At 37.1% G+C, this 15,865-nt stretch overlaps 1 protein-coding gene across 5 annotated transcripts in view; it reads right to left on the reverse strand.

Moving 5' to 3' along the window:
• The window catches only part of ATP10D (ATPase phospholipid transporting 10D (putative)), a 105,486-nt gene that overhangs the window by 51,880 nt on the left and 37,741 nt on the right, over positions 1-15,865 (reverse strand). For 4 of the 5 annotated variants that reach the window (XM_058722672.1, XM_058722670.1, XM_058722671.1 and 1 more), the window contains 4 exons: positions 9,518-9,722; positions 7,449-7,534; positions 641-747; positions 229-360 (listed from right to left, as the gene is read on the reverse strand). In XM_058722672.1, the coding sequence (XP_058578655.1) occupies positions 229-360; positions 641-747; positions 7,449-7,534; positions 9,518-9,722 (530 nt within the window). The remainder of the gene's footprint in view (positions 1-228; positions 361-640; positions 748-7,448; positions 7,535-9,517; positions 9,723-15,865) is intronic. The other variant, XM_058722673.1, reaches the window with a different exon arrangement.

Here is a 15,865-nt window from a genome sequence, read left to right on the forward strand (position 1 = left end):
ATGTCTTGCCAGGTCCCTTTACTACTGTGGCTCCATGTAACTGGATATAATCAACATTAATGTTTTTCAGATCAGAGATTGAGAAAGATAAAGATGTGAGGAGAAAAATGAATGGCGAATGAAACCTCCTTTACAGAAGTCAAATATTCATCAATATTCTGAAAATAAAATACTTTTAAATAAATACCTTGCTGAAAAGACGTCAGCAAAAAAATCAAATTTACCTACCCAATGCACCAGTTAAACACATCACAAGCAAAAGTAGGACACACCAGAGGACATCTGTATTTGCTCTTCTTTCTAATTTGCTGCGCTTATACCTTGGACCACTGTTGTTCAGCATTGCTTTGGTTTCATGGCCTACGTAGGTAACATGTCAGAAAATTTGCAAATTAAAGCCAGATAGCAAATAGCATATTTTTAAATCTCTGCGGCAGATAATTTAATAAAGAGTAATTGCACAATAGATTTTGTTAATTTAGTTTGCTTTTGTGATCCATTTAGAAAAAGACCGAGGATTAAGTTTACGAAGACAAAATTTCCTTTCTGCTTTTGTAGATTGCATTTTGAATAAACGAAAAATGTTAACTTGAAGAAAAACACAGAGGAGACAACAGTGAAAATCAGAAGTGTAACTAACCTGCATAAACCACGATGCCCACAACAGCCTCTGTGTTCCTAATGGTGCATCCTCTAAGTAATAAATTTTCTTTACTGAGACCCACACGTTCTCTGTTGGAATGTTCTCTATAAGAAAGATAGCATAGAGATTCATTTTTAAATAGCAAAAGTAGGGATGTAAAAATAAAAATCATGCATTCTGAGTTTTCTTGACTAGAGTATTAAGTCAAGCAGAAAGAAAGGTTTCAAAGAAAGGTTTCAAGAAAGGTTTCAAATCTCTGGGCCCTTTGTTTTTCTTATCTTGCTTTGGCTTGGTAAAAGATGCAACAAGTCTCAACTACCATCATTTTCTATCATTCCTGTTTGTCAACTTCTCATACTACAAAACCTCAAAAAAAAAAATATTCCAAATAAGGAACCTGCTGCTAGTACAAACTGTGTTTCAGGTAACTTAGTAACTGACAAGGGAAAAGTTCTTGATAGAATTAGAAAAATCCCATTTTCAACCTGGATGGAATCAAGGACTGTTCTAGGGAATGGTAATTTGTGGCTGCTAAAACCACTAGGTGACAGCCTGATGAGGATTTTATAATGAAAGAGTATGGCTGACAACACCAATCTTAATAGAACCACCAATGGGACAGGGGACATCACAGACCTCCAGATGACACACAATAGCAAGTACCTATTTCCACAGGTACCTAATCAAGCGTCTCTAACAGCAAATCCACCTGGGGTGGAGATCAAGAGATCCATGAAGGCTTTGAAATTGTATGCAATATTTCCTGCATGTACGTGTGTGTGTGTGTGTGTGTGTGTGTGTGTGTGCGTGTGTGATTTTGTAGAAAAAGAAACTATGTCCTTCATCAGATTTGAAAGTGTCCCTGGACAGTTTACAGGAAATCAGATGGCCAGAAAACAATGTTCACTACCACCACAAGGATGCAGCCTGGTAAATGTGGTAAACTGTGATGGTGGGGGGGGGGGGGGGGGGCGGGGGGGGGCGGGCAAAGCTGGCAAAATTATGAAATAGTTAAATCTGGGTGAGAGCCCATGAGTGTTCATTATATTTTTCTTTCTGCTTTTGCCTGTTGGAAAGTTTCTGTAATAAATGGTTTAAAAATTATCAAAGCAATTACTTGATCAAGTTACAACAGTGGCAAAAATAAAGAGCAAAATAATTGGACTTTTAAAAAATTTTTTTTTTTACGTTTTTTATTTTTGAGACAGAGAGAGACAGAGCATGAACGGGGGAGGGGCAGAGAGAGAGAGGGAGACACAGAATTGGAAGCAGGCTGCAGGCTCTGAGCCATCAGCCCAGAGCCCGACGCGGGGCTCGAACTCACGGACCGCGAGATCGTGACCTGAGCCGAAGTCGGCTGCTTAACCGACTGAGCCACCCAGGCGCCCCTGGACTTTTTTTTAAATAAACAAAAGTAATGTATTTCACCTATTTTGAAAATGCCCTCTTAATTTCAGCATTAAAATTAGGTTGCTTTCTAAGCAATATACTTCAGTTGATAAGTTGTTTCTTCTTTCTTAAATGTAGGAGAACTGTAATTGTTATCTGGTATCCTTGCTACCTGCAATTACTAAGGAAAACTCTTCAAAGAAGGATACACAAAGGAGAAAGAAACAGATGTGTCATTTCACTCCTATAATTTGCAAACACCTTATTCTAGGAGATCTATGTTTATATGCTTCACATATGTGGCTTTAGGTACAAAGAGACAACTATAGTGTAGTGTCCTTGGGTTTAATTTAATTCTGCTTCCTGGTTTTGCAGATGAAAAATTTTTTATATAAAATTTTTTTTAACGTTTATTTTATTATTGAGAGACAGAGAGAGACAGAGCATGAGCATGGGAGGGACAGAGACAGGAGGAGACACAGAATCCAAAGCAGTTTCCAGGCTCTGAGCAGTTAGCACAGAGCCCAATGCGGGGCTCGAACTCACAAACGGCGAGATCATGACCTGAACCGAAGTCGGATGCTTAACCAACTGAGCCACCCAAGCACCCCTGCAGATGAAGAACTTAAGTTCAACAGTAACATTTCTATGTAGTGTTCTCAGGCAAGCCCCACACAATCCTCATCAATATAACATTCATTATCCCTAGAGCCTTTATAGAAACAGATTCAACATAGAAACCATTTCCAAAGTTCCTCAGTAAGATTTAAAATTCCTACCCCCCCCCCACCAGATCCTTATTTTTCACCATTACATCACTCTAGGTTACTATCATTAGATCAAAGCCTAACTTCTATCATAATAGCATCTGCCCAAACATTAAACAGGTCCTGCACTTGACAGGTATATGATATTTGGCACTTATGATGTGAGATCTCTGGACTCTATATGAAGCACTGACTGTCCACATAGAGCTCTCATCCCCTGAAATCACTAGGCAACATCTATTATAGGCCCAGCATTCCCACTCAGATGCTGGGAATAGAAAAACACACATAGTCGTGGCTCCTGTGGTCTAAGGGGAAGTGACTGATACAGAAATATGTAAGTGTAATAATTATAGATATTATAATAGAAACTTGATATTCAACATGCACTGTGGACACAAATAGGGAGAAAGCTCTACCTGAGAGTAAGATCAGAGAAGGCACCATATAGAAAGTGAGCCTGAGCATCTCAATTTTTGTTGATTTTAGAAAACAGACCACAAAGCAGGTAAAGGATAAGGAGATAGCTTAGTGGATAAAAATAATTCCACAGAAAAATCACTCTATCTACCTGGGCTGACTCTATCATTCAATGCTTCCTTGCAAGTTGCTGAAGCCAGCTTAACAGAAGCTTCAACAGAGCAGACCCAGGAAAATCTAATTACTGAGGAAGACAGAATCTGAGGGAGGGAAAAGAAGCAGAGAGCAGCTTTAGTTGTGGATTCCAAGAGAAAGGCAATTCCAGTGGTCAGATCAGACTAATCAGAAAGTAAGGCAGCACAGTTGAAGCAGACAGACATCAGAGGAGCCCATCACGAATGGAAAAACCAAAGAGCAGGTGAACGTGGCATCAGAGAATCCAGAGGCAAGTGATAATTAGGACGGCCAAGAGGCTAGTGGGGCCTTAGAAGTAGGTAAGGGTTCTAGGGCAAGACTGAGTACTCACAACAGCAAACGATGCTCCAATGTGTCTATTAAGAAAAAGAAAAAATATGTCCAAGGGGGATGAAGAGAGAGGCTGACAAGGTAGACTAGGAGTCCAGTTCCAGAAATTTAGTTAAGGCATTCACTTATCTGCTTTCCTTTGCTTTAAATTAGGTTTATTTTCAAGAAATTATATAAATCAAACCATAGAGTATATATTCTTTCCTGCCTGGCTTGTTTCACTGAACATGACATTCAGAGATGCATCCAAATTTTAGCATGTAGCACCAGTGAATTCCTTTTGCTGAATTCCCCCTGCAATGAATTCCATACACTGTATGGATATACAATTTGTTCATCCATGCTCTTGTTGATGGTATTTGGCTTGTTTCCAGTTTTGGACTATTACAAACAAAGCTGCTATGAATATTTGTGTACAGACTACTCTACCGAGAAACGTTTTATTTTCTCATGGATAACTACCTAGGAGTGGAACACCCAGATCATACAGTGGGCACATGTTTAACTTTTTAAGAAACTTCCAAGTTGTTTTTTAAAGTGGCTGAATTGCTTTATATTCCCACAAGCAGTAAGTGGGCACTCCAGTTCTCCTACTTACTCACCAGCACTGGGTATAGTTGGGTCTTTTGAACTGTTAGTAGTTGTAGCTCTGTGGTTTTAACTTGTATCTTTCTACACAGTTATTTGTCACCTATATACGTTTTTTTGGTGAAGTGTCTGTTCAAATTTCTTGGACTATTTTAAAACTTATTGTTTGTTTTCTTATTACTGAGGGTTTTTTTTTAATGTTTATTTATTTTTGAGGGAGAGAGAGAGCATGCACACATGCTCGCGAGAGGGTAGGGGCAGAGAGAAAGGGAAATAGAGGATCCAAAGCAGGCTCTGCACTGACAGCAGACAGAGGACATAAGGCTTGAACTTAGCAACCATGAGATCATGACCTGAGCTGAAAGTGGACACTTAACCAACTGAGCCACCCAGGTGCCCCTTATTACCAGGTTTTAAGATGTCTTTGTATAATCTGAACACATCAGTTACACGCATTGAGAATATTTTCTTCCAATCTGTTACTTATCTTTTTCATTCACTTAATAGTGTCATTGAAGAGAAAAAGGTTTTCATTTTGATTCTGAAGTTCTTTTATGTATTTGTTTTTGTCCTTTTATTGTGCTTTGGGTGTTCTGAGAAGTCTTTGCCTAACTGAAGATAGCAAAGATTTCTGTTATGTTTCCTCCATGTTTAAGGAGTTTCAAATCTTAGGTTTACATTAAACTATAGAAGCCATTTTTAGTTCAGTTTTTTAAACAGTGAGAGGTATGGCTTGAAGTTTATTTTTTACAATATGGATATCCAATCGTTTTAGCATCATTTGTTGAAAAGAAAAACCTTGCTTCACTAAATTGCTTGTGTGTACCTTTGTCAAAGGCACATTTATGGACAACAAAAACCAATCGTCCATAAATGTGTTGGGTCAATTTCTGGATTCTATAATCTTTTAATCTTTTCTGATCTGCTGGTCTATCTTTATGCCAAAATGATGCTAATTTGATTACTGTACTTTACTAGAAGTCTTGAAATCAGGCGGTGTTGGCTCTCTCACTCTGTTCTGTTTCAGTGCTGTTTTAAGGTAATATAGGTTCTTCGCAACCCCATATAAATTTTAGAATAAACTTGTCAATTTCTTTAAAAAAAAAAATAACAAAACCATGCTGGGATTTTGATTACGATTACATTGAATCTACAGATCGATTTGGAAAAAAAATTAAAATAAACGTGCCAATTTCTTTAAAAAAAACATGCTGGGATTTTGATTAGGATTACATTGAATCTACAGATCGATTTGGAAAAAAAACTGAATCATAACAATACTGAGTCTTTCAACCCATGAACAGCATACATTGCTCCATTTATTTAGGTCTTTCATTTCTTTCTGCAGTGTTCAATGGTTTTGAGTGTGCAGGTGTTTCACAACTTTTGTCAGGATTAGCCTCAGGCATTTCATTTTTTCTGATGCTATCATAAGTTGTATTTTGAAAAATTTCAATATCTGATTGCTCATTGCTAGTATATAGAAATACAATGGATTTCTGTATATTGATCTGTTTCCTACAATATTGTTAAGCCCAATTGTTAAATTCTTATAGATTTTATCAGGTTTTCCACAAAGAGCATCAAGCCATCTATGAATAATAAACAGTTTTACTTCTTTTTTAGTTGAAATCTTTTATTTCCTTTTCTTGCCTGACTACACTAATCTAGAATCTCTAGTGAAATCTTGAATAAAAGTGGTGAGAGTAAATATCCTTGTCTTGTTCCTGATCTTAGGGAAAAAACATTTAAAAGCATTTAGTCTTGCACCATTAAGTATGATTCTAACTGTAGGTTCTTCATATATGCCAGTACCGGGTTGAGAGAGTTCCTTTCTAGTTCCAGTTTGCAAGAACGGAAGTTAGATTTTGTCAAATGCTTTGTCTACATTCATGAGATGATCACTTGGGTTTTTCTTTTTTAATTTGTTAATTGGGGCTTGTTAATATGGTGGATTACATCATTTGACTTTCTAATATTAGGTTTTTTTGGGGTTTTTTTTGTTTGCTTTTTTTTTTGAGAGAGAGAGAGAGAGAGAGAGAGAAAGAGAGAGCGAACATGTGAATAAGGGACCGGGGAAGAGAGGGAAAATCTTACGCAGGCTCCACACTCAGGGTGAAGCCTGACGCAGGGCTCAATCCCACAACCCTGGGATCATGACCTGAGCTGAAATCAAGAGTTGGACACTCAACCGACTGAGCCACTCAAGCACTCTGCTTTTCTAATATTAAACCAACCTGCATTTTTGGGATAGGTCCCACTGGGTCATGATATATTATCCTTCTTATATATCGTTGGATTTGATTTGCCATAATTTTGCATCTGTGTTCATGCAGGACACTGATCTTTCCATAAGTGTCTTTGTATGTTTATGGTATCAGGACAATCCTGGTCTCCAAAATGAGTTGGAAATTTTCTTTACCATTCTCTCATAAGATCACTACTATGAAGTAGATCTGATTGTCTCCTCTCCTCTTAAAAATCAGGGAACTGAGGATCAAAAAGAGTAAATAACTTGGTTCAAGGCATAAAGCACTTAAGTGGCTGAAATTAGGTAAGACACCAAATTCTAGCTGCCCTTGCAAAAGGGATATAGATGCCTCGAGGGCTCCAGAATGAACACTGTTGTGACTTCCCATACTTTTTCTTACACATTTCAATTCCTTGGCTAACTTTTGCCAACCAGAAATATCCACTTGATACTCTTAATTCTGCAGGAGGACACTATCCTATCATGTCACCTAGGTTGCCAGTTCTGTGAAGGCCCCTCCTTCCAAACAACATGTCTTAAGCTTAATACAGAGCTCATGTAAAACATTCTTACACCACTGACCGAGATTTTGTGATTATTTTAAGAACAAGCTTTTGTTATGGTTTTTTTTTATTTTTTTTATTATTTTTTAAAATATAATTTATTGTCAAATTGGCTTTCATACAACACCCAGTTAATAATATTTACCAGATTATTAAAATAAAGACAAATTAATAGGTGCCTAAACACATGGCCTTTGGTGATTTAACTTGGATATACATACACAAAAATATTATTGCGTTAAATATAATTGCAACACATAATTCTACTCATACCAATGAAGGTTAAGTCACGTATCACTCACAAGTAGCCTCGGAATCTGTTGAGGTCATTGTTTGGACTTTCACATTCTATCTTACTGGAGAATTTCTCTGGATCAACTTCAGAGTCCTAAAAACAAACAAAAATATATATATATACATATATACACACACACACACACACACATCTACATATTTTAAAATCATGACACAAGAAAAATTCAAAGTTAAACCCTTGATATTTAAGTGTTTATCCTTTCACCAACTCTTAAGATAAAACTAATGCATTCTTGCTACAAAATTTAGGTCACAAATTGCCCAAATAAAGAAAATTAAGAACAGTACAGGCATAATCATAAATGAATATGTGGAATGGGGACGGTCCTGGAGCATTAACAAACATCTATAGGTCTTATTCATACACTAAAATCCATGCAGGACTCTCTGCAGAGAAGACCTTCTATTCATACAGCAAACACTCCTTTATGCAGAAATCACTGAAAAGCTGAAAATACTTTGTTGTTATTCTTTTATCATGTAGGGATTTTCGGAGATTAAATGTGTATGCGAACACTCTGAGCACATTATGCATTTATCCCAGCAAATTTTCTTTAAAAATCTAAAAATAAGCTGGACGTCAGCATCTTACAAAATTCTCTAATGGATTAAATGGTAATTTTAGTATGCTTTATGAAACCCGTGAGCAAATAAACAAAATGTTTTTATAGAACACAGGCATGGATTCACTAAGTAAGCCAGGGGAACCTTATCTCATTTCCTTGTTTTCATATGAATGTTTGCCTAGTAAAAAAAACTAGTATTGATATATCTCATCAAGTATTAACGTACCACAGCAAAACATATGGAAAATGAGTTATATAATTAGATGATTTGATTTGCTAATCATTAATTTTTTAGTTCTTTTGATGTAGTAGAATCTCTATTATGTACTTTAAACATATTAATTTCTTAATATGAGGTAGATGCTATAATTAGGTCTAATTAACAGATAAAGAAAGAGACACAGAGAGAAGATCAGTAATTTGCTCTAGGTCTCCACACAAGGAGGTGTTTAGAAACAGGATTATAATCTAGGTCATGGGATTCCAGAGCACTCACCCTTAATTGATCCCAAAGTGTACTGATTAATCAACTGGTGTTACCTTCAGAATAGGTACTTAGTAGTATATAATGGAATCTCAAGTTGTACAAGATTTTTACAAACGTCTTAGTAATATAAATGTTCACAAAAGTGACAATAAGAAGCTGAGAGGCTTATCAATCACAGGATCTAAATTAAATCCATAGATAGAAAGACGGCCCAATGTTACACCATATCATGAAACTTCCTAAAGATCAGGGCATTTATTTGGCTAAAACACTTTTTAGTTTACGAACTTAATGGTTCAGTTTAAGTCAGTTGCCTGACTTAATGGTTCAGTATTAAATTTTTAAAAACTTCATCTCAAGTGCTTCCAGAGACAGGGAAGGGAAACTAATATTTAAGCAATGTACATGATATTTTTACATACATTACTTCATTTACATCTCACAGCAATGCTATGAGACAGGCATCATCATTTCTATTTTAAGATAAACTGAGGCACAAAATAAGTGACTTGCCCAAGGCCACACAATAATGTAATAGGAGAGCTAGAATTCATTCAAACTCACATTCACAGAACTTCACAGTTCTTGTTTCCCTCGCCACAGTGTGGTGAAGAGTCTAGAAGCCCTGTGGCATGAGAAACTACACAAGTCTCAAAAGGTCTGGGTATGTATGCAATTATACATTGTAGGAACAGAAGGTGATCGTTTCCATTGCAAAATAATTTTCCAAATTGCAAAATAATTCTGTTAGTTTCCTTTAATTCAGTTCCAAAAAATATAGGATCGCCAGACTAAAATGTGTGAACTTCAAAGTCATTACAGCCTATTATCTATAAAACACTTCCAGGGATATCTGGAAATGGATTAAGCCCTCTGGGCTTCTATTTTGTAATGGTAAAAATAAATTTAAAAATCTCATTTTCTGTCTCTGTGAAAAATGAGCTCGGTCATCTTCTGAAAGGAAAAATGTTAATAAGTCACCAAGTGAGAACACAGTATTTACCTGCTCTGCATATCCCCGAACCACCTGCCTCTGTTTTAAATTGCTCTCTCCATCGAGACCCGAAGTCTCAATGTGACAGATTCCATCTGGATCGGTGGAAAAGAGTAAGACCATGTCTGCAGGAATAACCTCATTACAGGAAAGGCGAATGAAATCCCCAACAGCAACGTCTTTCCAGCATTGGTCGACATATTTTTTCTCTTTCCTAACATTGGGGGAGGAAGGGAAGTTTAAAGAGAATATTAAGACAGATACGCAGATAATCTTATTTTTTAGGTTTTGTGTATAATTTGAGGCATGTTTTAAGCATTTGGGGTGAATTTTAATCCATTAAATGCTAAAACGGAAGCCAGAGAAAACCTAAATTCCAGAATTTGCTTCACCTGAAAATTTAGTTATTTAGTTACTAAAACACATTTTTCAGCTCTTTAGTCCTTGAGATTTTTGAACTATTAAGCTGCTTGAGAGTAATTCTGGAATAAAACTAACGTTTGATAAGTTTATTCACGCATAAGGCAATTACTGTGTGCTGCCCTGTGGTCAGGTATCAAGAACTCACAAGTGCACAAGACATACCATCTACTTTCAAGGAGCTTCCCATCCTTTGGATAGGATGAATAATGAAAGAAAACATCAAGGAAATGAAATAAAAAATAAAATGAAATAAATAAAATACTCAGCGTTTTAAAAACCATTATACTGCTATTAACGCCTCTATCACTTAATAGAAATACTGATAAACAGTCGTGAGTCTGCTGTAGCTGATCATTAGAAAGAAGAATGGCAAATTTTAAGTCTTTTCAAAAGTGTAGTTTTCCCATTTATATATTCATTTTAAAGGAAAGATACATCATTTGAGATTGTCTGCCTTAAATACCCTGCTTTATGTTAAAGTTTTTCTCATGCCTTTTCATACTAACCAGCATGAATGGCGCTTCACAAAGCATTTTCCTTAGAGTAGAATGAGGAAATCTGTATCAAAGAACATCATATCGACTAGTTCAGCAGCATTTCATATACAATGCTATCAACAAATATTAGGAAGGTCTGTCTCATTCCTCCATTGCCTACCAATGCAACTGGTAATTGTCACAAAAATACACTTATTTCCAAAGTAAAGATTTCTCTTCAATTACATTCATAGAGCTGAATATTCAAATTCATTGTCAAAGGAGGCTGAGCGATAGCTATATTCTAAATTATGCATCAGATCAAATAGAAATGCTACCTTAGGGCAATGCTTGTACACTTTCTGCTATAGGGAATTATATCTGTTATCTCAAGAAATATTTAGCTTAAAAGGATACCTAAGAAGTACGTTTTCAGGATGCTTTTTCCCCAAATACCTAATGCACCAGGTTGAATCCAACTAAAGGAAATCCTCAATTACCTAAAGAGTTGGTTAGTGTAAGGAGAAAGGCAAATCAATGGTTTGTACCATCCTTTTTTCCTACTGTTTGTATACACCAGTTCACTCTTCATGGAAGGAAGAGAGAAGATCAAAAACACAGGCATGGGTCATATTTCAAAGGTTCAGTCCTACAACTCTAAGAGTAGTGATTTCATTCCATAGAAAATGGGGAGTCACAAGGTTCACCAGAAGAAGGATTTGATACTATCTCTACTTGCTAACTCCTGTGACTGAGTAATGGATGGATTTTGGGTGTCAGGCTAATTTGGAGTAGGAATGGCCAAAAAAAAAAAAAAAAAACAAGAATGTAAAGTTATTGAAATAATTCAGGAGAAGAATGAAGATGATCAAAATTAAGGCAATAGCAACAGAGATAAATACAAGATTAAATCAAGACATGTTTGGGTTTTTCTACTTAGTACATGTTTTACGACTTAGTACACCATATTTCATGACTTACTACATGTAAAGAAGTTATAGAAGATGACATTATGGTTTCTAACTTGCCTGACGGGATGAGGAATGGTGCCTTTCGCCATGTGTCAAATTTTAGAAGCAACTGGCCACATGAGAGGGCAGATAATAAAAACTCAGACTGGAAAGGTTTTGTCTGAAGTGGGATATAAATTGAAGATGTGCAGCAATTTGAGGGTTCTGATCTGAATTTCCAGATGTGAGTTTGGAAGTCCTAGGTACACAGACACCGATGTCAGACACCAGGTAAGGACATGAGATTCCTCAGGAAAAGAGACGTCAAGGTGACAGAGAAGTGGAAGGAGACCCAAGAGAAAACGGTATCACAGAAATCTAGGGAGAAGGAAAGTTCAAAAAGGGAGTCATCATAGTAAAAGAAGCTGCAAAGGGGCCATTCCTACAGCATTTATTTATTACGATGTCTGTTGACTATGGAAAAGGCTGATGGTGTAAAATTGTTGCTGGGGAGTGTGAATTAGAAAGTAAGACCTCCATGAACCTAAGAATGCCTGAAGGTTGAAGAAGGAGGGCATGTCACGTTTAGCCTCTGAAAGGAATAAGGGGTAAAAGTAGCCACTGCAATGAAAGGTAAGTCAAAGGACAAAGGATGAGAGAATTGGACATGAACATGGGCTGTTGGGAAGGAGTCTATGGCAAAGGCAAGGTAAAAGATAGAACACAGAGTAGGAAAGGTGGTTGAGGTTTTGAAGAAACAGAAGTGCCTGGGTGGCTCAGTCAGTTAAATGCTTGACTCTTGATTTCGGCTCAGGTCAGGATCTCATGGTTGTGAGATCAAGGCCCCGTTGGGCTCCACGCTGGAGCCTGCTTAAGATTCTCTCTCTCTCCCCCCCTACCCCTATGGCACACGCATGCATGCTTTTTCTCGAAAGAAAGAAAGAAAGAAAGAAAGAAAGAAAGAAAGAAAGAAAGAAAGAAAGAAAAAGAAAGAAAGAAAGAAAGAAAGAAAGAGAAAGAAGGAAAGAAATAAAGGAAGAAAGAAAGAAAAAAACAACAAGGAATGGGATTAAGAACACAAATGAAAGGGGGCACCTGGGTGGCTCAGTCAGTTAAACAACTTCGGCTCAGGTCAGGTTACAGTCCGTGGGTTCAAGCCCCAGACTGGACTCTTCTGACAGCTCAGAGCCCAGAGCCCTCTTTGGATTCTGTGTCTCCCTCTCTCTGCCCCTCCCACGCTTGCATGCATGCATGCTCTCTCTCTCTCTCTCTCTCTCTCCCTCAAAAATAAATAAAACATTAAAAAAACTGAAAAAAAAGGAAAAAAGAACACAGATGAAGGGTTACTATTATAATAAAAGGAGTTAGTTCTTCATCTCAGGTCAGAAGAACATAGGTATAAATGTGAATGATGCACAAAGGAATCTGGGATACATACATTCATGCTTAATGACCTCTACTTTTTCTATGAGGAAAGCTATGAGGAAAATTTGCTAAGAATTTGTGAAGTGTGAAGATAGGAAGAGAAGACAGACTTGAATCTTAGGGTTAAGAATTTTATTTTTCTTTCAAACATAAAAAGTAGGATTCCTCTGAAGGACAAGTTTATTTATTCTACATTGGAACGAAATTCAAATGAAGCCAATTTCATAACTGAATTAACTTCATTGTCCCCTATTTGGAGTAAACACCAGGATTTCAAAAAAAAAAAAAAAAAGCTAATTTGCCCAACAGCTAGCTCATTCAGATCAATAAACATATACTGATGCTAATTTATGCCAGTTACCATGTTAGGTGCTAAGAATACACAAATGGTTAACATATGTTCACCACCCTATTGAAGTTATGGTTGAAATTTGAAAAAGAGACACAAACAGTACTTTCTTAAGAGAGAGGTCTGTAGGTACAGGTTACTACTAATACTATGGAAGCCAACCGTTGGGGCGTTTAGTCCTGGAGGAGGTGAGTCTTGTAGGATGATCAAGACTGACTGAGGTGAAGACAGTGGAACAGTGTATCAGTCAGGGTACTTAGGCAGAGTACAAAGACATAGGACAAGAGAACACAGTGTGAGAAACCAACTGCAAGCTGGTGACAATGCTCCCCGCCACATTTAACTAGCTCTGAAGATTTATCATCATGGGAGACTCAAAACGAGGCTGTATTTCCTTACCCAATCAAGAATTAAAACTAGTAAAAGGACCTTCTTCTTCTCCCACAGCCTGAATACACAAGTAGAATTTGTTGCATCGATAACCGATTCAATTTCTTCGCTGGTTATGGGTCTGTTCAAGCTTTCTATTTCCTCCTGACTAAGTTTTGGAAGAGTGTGGGTGTTTAGGAATTTGTCCATTTCTTCCAGGTTGTCCAATTTGTTGGCATATAATTTTTCATAGTATTCCCTGATAATTGTTTGTATCTCTGAGGGATTGGTTGTAATAATTCCATTTTCATTCATGATTTTATCTATTTGGGTCATCTCCCTTTTCTTTTTGAGAAGCCTGGCTAGAGGTTTGTCAATTTTGTTTATTTTTTCAAAAAACCAACTCTTAGTTTCGTTGATCTGCTCTACAGTTTTTTTAGATTCTATATTGTTTATTTCTGCTCTGATCTTTATGATTTCTCTTCTTCTGCTGGGTTTAGGCTGCCTTTGCTGTTCTGCTTCTAGTTCCTTTAGGTGTGCTGTTAGATTTTGTATTTGGGATTTTTCTTGTTTCTTGAGATAGGCCTGGATTGCAATGTATTTTCCTCTCAGGACTGCCTTCGCTGTGTCCCAAAGCGTTTGGATTGTTGTATTTTCATTTTCGTTTGTTTCCATATATTTTTTAATTTCTTCTCTAATTGCCTGGTTGACCCACTCATTCGTTAGTAGGGTGTTCTTTAACCTCCATGCGTTTGGAGGTTTTCTAGACTTTTTCCTGTGGCTGATTTCAAGCTTCATAGCATTGTGGTCTGAAAGTATGCATGGTATAATTTCAATTCTTGTAAACTTATGAAGGGCTGTTTTGTGACCCAGTATGTGATCTATCTTGGAGAATGTTCCATGTGCACTCGAGAAGAAAGTATATTCTGTTGCTTTGGGATGCAGAGTTCTAAATATATCTGTCAAGTCCATCTGATCCAATGTATCATTCAGGGCCCTTGTTTTTTTATTGATCCTGCGTCTAGATGATCTATCCATTGTTGTAAGTGGGGTATTAGGGTACCCTGCAATTACCACATTCTTATCAATACGGTTGCTTACGTTTGTGATTGTTTTATATATTTGGGGGCTCCCGTATTCGGCACATAGACATTTATAATTGTCAGCTCTTCCTGATGGGTAGTCCCTGTAATTATTATATAATGCTCTTCTCTATCTCTTGTTACAGACTTTAATTTAAAGTCTAGTTTGTCTGATATAAGTATGGCTACTCCAGCTTTCTTTTGACTTCCAGTAGCATGATAGATAGTTCTCCATCCCCTCACTTTCAATCTGAAGGTGTCCTCAGGTCTAAAATGAGTCTCTTGTAGATGGCAAACAGATGGGTATTGTTTTTTTTATCCATTCTGATACCCTATGTCTTTTGGTTGGAGCATTTAGTCCATTTACATTCAGTGTTATTATTGAAAGATATGAGTTTAGAGTCATTGTGATGTCTGTAGGTGTCATGCTTGTAGTGATGTCTCTGGTACTTTGTCTCACAGGATCCCCCTTAGGATCTCTTGTAGGGCTGGTTTAGTGGTGATAAATTCCCTCAGTTTTTGTTTGTTTGGGAAGACCTTTATCTCTCCTTCTATTCTGAGTGACAAACTTGCTGGATAAAGGATTCTTGGCTGCATATTTTTTTCTGTTCATCACACTGAAGATTTCCTGCCATTCCTTTCTGGCCTGCCAAGTTTCAGTAGATAGGTCTGCCACTAGTCTTATGGGTCTCCCTTTGTACGTTAGAGTCTGTTTAACCTTAGCTGCTTTCAGGATTTTCTCTTTATCCTTGTATTTTGCCAGTTTCACTATGATATATTGTGCAGAAGATCGATTCAAGTTACGTCTGAACGGAGTTCTCTGTGCCTCTTGGATTTCAATGCCTTTTTCCTTCCCCAGATCAGGGAAGTTCTCAACTATGACTTGTTCAAGTACACCTTCAGCCCCTTTCTCTCTCTCTTCCTCTTCTGGAATTCCTATTATATGGATATTGTTCCATTTGATTGCATCACTTTGTTCTCTAATTCTCCCCTCATACTCCTGGATTTTTTTAATCTCTTTTTCTCAGCTTCCTCTTTTTCCATAATTTTATCTTCTAATTCACCTATTCTCTCCTCTGCCTCTTCAATCAGAACTGTGGTCGCCTCCATTTTATTTTGCGCCTCATTTATAGCATTTTTAGCTCCTCCTGACTATTCCTTAGTCCCTTGATCTCTGTAGCAATAGATTCTCTGCTGTCCTCTATACTTTTTTCAAGCCCAGCGATCAATTTTATGACTATTAGTCTAAATTCTGGTTCCGTTATATTGCTTGAATTGTTTTT

Source organism: Neofelis nebulosa, chromosome 3 (genome assembly GCF_028018385.1).
Source record: "Neofelis nebulosa isolate mNeoNeb1 chromosome 3, mNeoNeb1.pri, whole genome shotgun sequence".
NCBI lineage: Eukaryota > Metazoa > Chordata > Mammalia > Carnivora > Felidae > Neofelis > Neofelis nebulosa.